The 8,516-nt window shown below is 37.7% G+C and overlaps 1 protein-coding gene across 2 annotated transcripts in view; it reads left to right on the top strand.

Moving 5' to 3' along the window:
- The first annotated feature begins 1,349 nt into the window (after positions 1-1,349).
- The window catches only part of fgf14 (fibroblast growth factor 14), a 101,434-nt gene continuing 94,267 nt past the window's right edge, over positions 1,350-8,516 (top strand). The window contains exons 1-2 of one of the 2 annotated variants that reach the window (XM_043249189.1): positions 1,425-1,443; positions 1,997-2,142. In XM_043249189.1, coding sequence (XP_043105124.1) covers positions 1,436-1,443; positions 1,997-2,142 — 154 coding nt within the window. In that variant the 5' untranslated portion in view covers positions 1,425-1,435. Of the gene's footprint in view, positions 2,143-8,516 lie in introns of both variants that reach the window. The other variant, XM_043249191.1, reaches the window with a different exon arrangement.

Raw genomic sequence — 8,516 nt, 5'->3', positions numbered from 1 at the left:
AGATTTGGTTTTTGTGATCATCTTGTAGTGGGAATGATTGGGCTGTGTCAGACTTTCTGTGGGGAATTTAGTCAAGAAACACTGAGCCTCAAAGGGGCCCACCTCCCTGAAGACCCAGACATCACAGAAGAGTGGCAAGTCTAGGGCTGAACAAAAGTAGGTCGTTAAAGTAGATTAATGCAGTAAATCAAAGTGTGGAGCATCCTGTTAATTGAACACTGCTCTTTTGTTTTTGTTCTAGGAAAACAATTATGCGAAAGGCAGCATTATCAAAATTGCAAGTTTATGAATCTTGTAACATGGTTGTAATGCCACTGGAAGATGCTTTTTTATTATGTAAAAAAACATTTTCTTTATAATCTTACTTTGTTGTGTTGCTGCAATGTCTACATTTATCATCCGTAGAAGCTTTATGGTAAATGATTAATAATGGGCTAGATTGGAAAATATTTTTGGTGCGTAGCTACACTCTAATCATGTTATTTATTTGAATAAATGGTTCTATAAAATCCTTCAAAATCCTTAAAACATATTTATAGCTCAAAGTGGCAGAAATAGTTATTTTAGTGGAAAACGGTTACTCAGATATTTTAAAAATTTTCTTCAAAATTATATATATAAAGTTATTTTTAAGAGCTGCTGCTAAATGTTTCATCTGTGGCATTTAGACTAAAATCACCTTTTAGAACTTTTATTTTGTAAGAGTTTAGACCAATTTTGCCGCCAGATGCTGCAGGAAAATACGTTAAACCCACAGCTCGCACAGTTTTCTTCCTTCTAGAACATTTCTATATTCTAAAAATGTATAAAAGTACTTAATCGAAAACACAATTTCATCACTTTTGAGCAGCAACTCAAGCAAACAGGTCTGATGAAACGTGTCGCTTAAAGAACCGATTCCATTCAAGAAACATAAGTCCTTTTGAGGATAAAATTCAAAGGTCCTTATTTATTTTTTTAATTTTTCGATTACGGGGATTAAACGTGAGGGAAAATGTATATGGTGAAACAAACACACAGGTGCAATCATGTTAAGCTACACATTTTCATACAAAAATGAGTATACGTTTATACATTTACCACAGCATATTAATTCTTCTAATGTAAACGATAAAATACTGATAATAGACAAAAAATAGGTGTAATAGGCGCTTACACGGGAAAGACTTTTTGAACGTTGATTCAAACGAACCGCTACACCAAAATGAACCGTTCGAACGAACCGATTCTCTAAAATGCATCGGATTTCCCAACGCTACTCTATGCCGAAATGCCGAAAGCGTCAGTGATATGCCAGAGCCCAAACCACGTGTTTTACGTAATGGAAAGGCAATCTTTCAATTCAACCCCTCCTCCTTCTTGTCTATATCCAACACAGATTCAAGGCAAAGAGGAATACGTTCGAGATACTTTTCGAGAGGCGACGGGATCAGTAATGCACAGGTGAAACATCAAGCCGCACTCCAACCGCATCCTCAGCATCAGCCTCAGTGCAGTGCTTTCACATTGATGAAAGCTCATGGATATTACTGACCAGCAGCAGCAGCAGCAACAGCAGAAGCAGCAGCAACAGCAGCAGCAGGTTTTAGGAAGACTTCCCTGAGAAACAGTGAGCTGATGCTGGAAATGTGCGCTTTGCTCGGAGGTATCGCTGCTTTTAAATGGGATGCATCCCCTCCAGGCTTCTGATGCCGTGCACATCCATCCACCCTTCATTTGAGTGATGAACTAACAGGGAACGCAAAGATCCGCCGTGTCTTTCACGTTAGTTTATAACGGGCTGCACGTTCCCCCTCTGCAGCACATGCAATTTATAGAGTATCTATTTTTATGACCGACCAACCTTTATTACTAAGAAGACTACCTTTGTTTTGCCAGGTCTAAAGAGAATATTTTACCTCTTGCATGAAGACGCTTGGATAGTAATACATATTTTTCTATGATACTACTGGAAAACTGAGCATCCCATTGTGTTCTTATTATTATGCAACCGCAGGGATCTGTTCTTTATCAGGGTGTCTAAGCTGTTGGATCGCTCCTCGCCCAAATCAATGTGGTTTCTTTGGAACATTTTCAGCAAAGGAACGCATATGCTGCAGTGTCTTTGTGGCAAGAGTCTTAAGAAGAACAAGAACCCAAGTGGTAAGAGCCATTGCGTCTTCTTTCCCTCTGTGTGTGCTGATCTGCAGTCAAATTTGTGCAGCAAGTCAGTGAATGCAGGCAAGCTGAGGATAACTTGAGCTCTAGTGGTGAGACCAATCACAGATATTACAGCCGAAGGCTTTAACATTCAACTTTTTTTCAACTAAATCCCACAGGTATGTAGTGTTAAGACAGGTCGAACAGTCTTACTCGGGCCATGTGTGTGTGAAACAGGTTTTTGGGTTCATTTCAGGGATGCTGCAGCATCCTTCTCAGTCCTGCATCACTTAAAGTGATGCTGCTCTCTGGCTTTCGTGTGCAGCATTTATTCTTACGTGATTATGTGCAGTGCAAAGACCTCGTGCCATTAGTCTCTTTCTCTTCGTTAGGAGGTCATTAGCTTGCAGTTTTTTCCGGTCAAAACATATGTACAGCTACCCCGTCGTTTCACAACAAAATGGATACAGTTCAGTTTTATCGACACGCGTTCCTCAAAAACAAATCACAACAAGGCGGTCTGCAGGGCACACTTGCGCAGTTTTAATTTAACAAAGCTGTTGACAAATACGGGCACAAAGGAAAACAGTGCAGAGCGTGAGGGGACGGGTGGGAGTCCTAAGTTGATGTTGACACCTTCTTTCCTAGACGTTGACACTGCAGCGTAGTAGATCATAGCAGTTTTCCCATGCTGACGTGACACATTTTTCCATTGTAGTTTAATGGACACGCTCTCGTTCTTGACACTGATGTGGCGTAGAACTGTAATAAAAGCAACGTATATACCAAACGTATATACATCAACGTGTTCGTAAGTTTGATCCACCAACTTTTGAGAACAATTTTTTGATAGAAAAATCCTCAACGGTGTGCGAAATATCACACATTCATGGATTCGATTAAATCCTGCAGACATTTTAATGGTTACGCAGATAAGTAAAGAGCAAAACGATCAGGCAAATCTCTATTCAAATGAAAGCTGTTACTGTAAAATACAGTTTAGGACCAAAGTTTAATCACAGCTAGCAGTGATTGTCTCTCTCTAGCAGTAATGTCCAGGGTGACGTGTTCGTAGTGAAATGAAACCATCATTTTCTTTACTCTGTCAGTGATTAGAAGTAGCAAAGCGTGAGGTTTTTGATTAGTTTACCATGGCTATTACGGTCTTAGCTGCATAACATTAATGAAGAGAGCAGAGGGCTGCCGGGGCCTGCTGGTTATAGTCTACGACACACAGACTGTATTTTTAGAAACACAACATGCAGCAGGGGCCGCATGAAGTGTAATCACCGTAGTTTAGTCCTGCTGTATTCAACATCTCAGTCATATCAGTTAGCACCTTCTTATATGCAACGTTCCCTTGATGTTCCTGGTTCTTTTTTTATGGAGAAGTCAGAGGCAACATTTTTCCAGAGTTTTAAAGAGTGGTTTCAATGGCTGCCTTCTGTTCCAGCAGATGGCACTTTCTGATAGCCTTGTGTTGGCTAATGTTTTCCTGGCAGGGACAAAGTCTTGCACTTGGCAGTGCGGTTTGCAATGAAGGTTTGTGTTTGCTGATGCCGTTTGGACTGAGGTAAACACAGGTTGGTTCTCAACCTGCTGGACTTCGCACGAGGTGTTACAGAACTTCGGGATGCAAGTGAAGGGCCGCATACAACCTTTCATTCATGAATACCCTTAATGGCTGCAGCTTAGTTTTAGGTTCTTTTATGAGTGTAGAAGACTCATAGGATTCACTTTCACATAGACAATCTGTTCTCAGATGGTATTTATTTATAGAATAGTTTGTCATAACGCTGTTAGATCATTGCTCTGTGCAGAATTGGCAGACTGGATCCTGTTGTGACTTCTGGTGGTGAAATAACGTTAAAGGAGAGCTTGCACACACATAATAAACTTTAGGATTTTTTTTCACGCATGTTTCTGCATCACAATTTGTTGGGTCAAAGAAACATAAACACATTTAGTTCAGACTGTACTAACTACTGAGACTTTTAAAGGCATAGTTCACCAAGAACATTAAAAAAACAATCTCTTGTCGTTTACCCTCATGTCAATCCATGAATCAAGACTTGTTTGAGTTGTCTTTAGATTATGCAAGAAGAAAACAAAATTGCACCAAAACACTTTTTTGTGTGTGTATGGAAAGAACGTGACATCCAGTTGCTGAATTAATAATGTTTATAACTCTGTTTATTGTGGGATGGCTGTATTATGTCTCATTGTGTGGACTCTCACTGACTATCAGTATAATCTGAGATAGCGGTCCAGTCTTGCTGTAAGCCATCCTTCGTTTTTTTTGTTCTTTTGATCAAAGCATCCTCAAACGATGCTTAAAAGCCCGAATTGTCTGCTACCTGCTAATCCACTGTGGTCAAAACAGCGGCAGTAATAACTCATAATGGAAATTTCATGTTTGTCAGGACCGTTTCTCTCTATTTAAAATAAAAAATCTGGCTCATGGGGGAAACACAAGAATTTGAAACATGATAAACACCTTTGTATCTTTGTCACATATACAATGAACATTTTGCTTTAAGGCAAACAGTTAGCTTATTTTGTACTTTATAGGCCTTAGGGTGTATAATGGGTTTTTTTTTTTTTTTAAGACATTCTTACTTGTTCAGAATTTGCTTTTATGATGTTAGAGTGTTGTGGGTGATTGTCTTAGCATGACTAAGTAGTTGCTAAGATGCTCTGAACGTTTTTTTAGTGCGTCGCTATGTGGTTACTACGGCAGAGTAGGGTGGAAGGTGGTTGCTTAAGTATTACTATAATATTCTCAGTAGTCCATGCCCATGTTTCTATAATTGCTTATTCTATAGATATGACTTGGGCCTGTCCTTTAATTGAAGTGTTATGTCATGGAGTCCTCTGTGTTAAATTAGAAATCATTCTAATATGTTAATTTGGTGCATAAGAAACATTACTTATTCATGTCAGTGTTGAAAACAGTTGTGCTGCATAATAATAGCTTTGTAGAAACTACTTTTTTTAAACTCTTTGAGTAATACAAATGTTGAAAGAATGGAATTTATGTTAAAAAGAGATCTCATGTAACATTATAGGTGTCTTTATTGTCACTTTTGATCAAATTAATACATCCTTGCTGATTAAAAGTATTATTTATATTAAAAAAAAGACTGAACTGTAGTGTATGATTTGTAGTATCTAATAATGCTTAACAACATTTATTAATCAAGTGTTAAGCAACTTTCAATTTTCAGGTAAAAGTAATTTGTGTATACATACTGAAAGTGAAAGTAATGTACAAATTTTATGTATAATAAACTCTATACAAAGTGATTTATTTTGAACCAATAAGATTTAACTCTGGTTTGGGCTATAGATCTCAGCACCGTAGAGATAAAAACCCGATAGCTGTACTTTTGCCATGTTTGGACTACATGCAAGAGATCACTTGTAGATTTACCGCCTTGTGTTTGTTTGGACACAACACAGAATAAATGTGATTACCTTGATACTGTGCCTGTTGTCGCATTTTGAATTTTCTAGACTGTGCGTAGTTTGAACAGCTAAGAATGTGCAATACCTTGAGTTGATATCTTGAATCACAACCTACAAATACTGGCTAGAGCACTTCATGCTTTTCTGTACATCCAACTAAATTACAAGCAAAATCAAATCTAGGCTCCTGTTGTAATCAATACTCTTTCACTTTGGCTGCCAATCTGACCCTCGTCCATATAACTATCCTTTTCATACAGTGATGTCCAGTGCAGGTAAAGGTGCCCTTGAATGTCTAGATGCTCTGCAGTGCTGCCATTAGTGCACTTTAAAAATTACAATCCCCTTTACAAAACTTAGCTTGTGCTGCCTTATCTGCCAAGGCCTCCGCTTTTACTCTTAACATATGATACCCTGTTATCACATGCTCCACAAAATAAATATTTCACTGCAATGTACTGTTCATATTTGAAACTGCAGCTCAAAGTATTGTATTTTTGTCTAGTATTTTGTGTGTTAGTAGTTGCTTTTAGCTTCCTACGTTTTCCTTTTGTGCTTCTCTCTCAACAGACTAACTATTTAACTTACCTGTTGCGTTAATCAGGGACTCTTGATGAGGTTCAAAGGAGCTGTCACTGACGAGTGACTAGAGGGCTTGATGCTGGATGCTGCCTGTTCGGGTATTTACATTGACCGTGATTACAGCAACAAAGTGACCAAAAGTCATTCGTTTTCAATGACAGTTGGCAATTTGAGGAGACCATATGTGACCACTGGCAAGGCACCAAAATTGAGTTCAACTTTATCCAAATGCACAGCAATGCAACATGTCAGCTAGCGATGTGACTGGACAATATGCAACAGTTGGAAACTGCACTCGTAATACTTATTAGCAAAAACAATACAGCAACTTGCCAACAAACCTAAATGCATTTCCAGTAGTGTGACAGTAACTCAAAACACTTTATCCTTTGTTTGTTGTAGTTGCTTTTTCTTACTAGCATGACAAACAAACCGTATTGCTTTATTTGTTACCCATTGTACACAGGTAAGCTAAGGAAATAATCAGAAACAATCTTGGATGTTCTCTCTCTTGTGTTGTTGTGAAGTCTGATTCATTTTAGTGAATTGATTAGTTCATTTCAGCTAAAACCTTTCTGAGTCACAAGTTTTTAGCAGAAAAATAAAGGGAACTTGAGCAATTAATGGTAGGCACTGCTTTACATTTTGAGCAGCTTGCAAAGCTCAAGTTTTAAAGTAGTTCTTAGTGGAATCCTGACAGCCCTTTTTCAGTGGCCATCTTGGTGATGCTTTAGGCAGCTTTTTTTTTTTTAGCTATCACATACAGTTACAATACTTTAGTGTGGGAGAAGTTTAAATGTTTGCTAAGATGATGTTTTGAAAAAGACTTTAGCCATGTGATTTTTATATGAGTTCTTTAGAATATCTGTGGCAGATTAGTTACTTTTTTTGTCAGCATTAAAGTAAATCCAGCTACAAGTAAATCCTTTTTTTTCTATATTTTCTCTATATTTGGGTAATTATACCCTGGACTTTACACGCTCATCATATCTAGACAAAATACTGTACAGGACGTGAATCTTAAAATGAGAGGATTTTTTTTATCCTTTAGTATGTTTTTTTAATTCTGTAATAGCTTTAAATACATTTCTATAGATGTTAATCAGGTTAAATGTCATATTGCATTTAACGCAGATGAAAACACATCCGTGAGGGAAGACTTTTCATCAGCTGCACAACAGTTAAACAACAGTGCAATCCATTGATCTCACTGTACTCCTGTCCCTCAGCTTCATTTTCATTCCTGTCAGAATTTATATGGTGCTAGCCTGACTAAGGCCTATTGTGTCTCTTTAATTACTTTTTCCATTTTTTAAGAGGCCAGGAATATTAAACTTGCCAGTATCTCCTTCTTTTGGGCTGGTCTCATACCTTTTTAACTTTTAAAAAATGGGAGTTTGAGAATTTAAACGATTAACTGTTAAGTTTAATAGTTCACTGGCTGCTAGCCTACTTCTTCTGTTAGAAAGTCAAAGTTTTGCCCAAATGTTTCTCTCAAAATTGAAAACTCTCATTATTATCACTCACCGTGTGGAGAAATTCACACCACCACACATTCAAGTGAAATCCTCTTGAAGGCCATGATCTTATCATGTGATGAAGATGATTCATTTTTCGAGGTTTCCAGTAAGCAACTGCCTGTAAATGAAGAATCACCCAGGAAACATTGCAAACAGCGAGTATGTCATAATTGGTATAGGACAGCTGGGTTTCTTCTCATAGTGGCACAATGAATCCTGTTCACACAGTTCATCATTCTCCCAGGCTCCTTTTAAACTGTTTCTTTTTCTGTTGTTCATAGCCATGTCAGCATTGTTTTTCTCTATTAGTAAAGTAGTGCTTTCTGCTTTTTCAAATGTTGCTTTTTCTTTTAGTCATAGCCTTGTCAGCATCAACACTTTGTTGGTAAAAGTCTTTCTTGCGCACTTTGCACTAAGGGGTAAAAAAGATCTTGCTGGGTTGTGTAATATCTGAATATTGCTGAAGTACATGCAATTCTCATGTTTGTGCAGAAAACATTGTTGCTGTTGGAGTAATATTTGAAATCCACTATATTGCAAAATATACTAATTAGAATAGAAAAGAGCTGAAAATATTATTAGACGGTGTCTTTTTTTTGTCACGACGACGGCAGCAGTTTTAATTCCATTGTTCAATGGAATGAAACTTTATCAGTGGTTGTTGTTTGACTTAAAAGTCCTACTTTTTGAGCTCTTTTGCTAAAATAGCCCACAGTTGTCTGATGTAACTGATTGCTGCATTTGCAGCTTGCTGCAGGGTTAAATAGTTGTTCTAGTCTCCAAAAGTGCTTCTTCCACTCAAAGCTG

Source organism: Puntigrus tetrazona, chromosome 9 (genome assembly GCF_018831695.1).
Source record: "Puntigrus tetrazona isolate hp1 chromosome 9, ASM1883169v1, whole genome shotgun sequence".
Taxonomy (NCBI): Eukaryota; Metazoa; Chordata; class Actinopteri; order Cypriniformes; family Cyprinidae; genus Puntigrus; species Puntigrus tetrazona.
The sequence above is the reverse complement of the archived record's forward strand: the minus strand, read 5'-3'. Positions and strand labels throughout refer to the sequence as shown.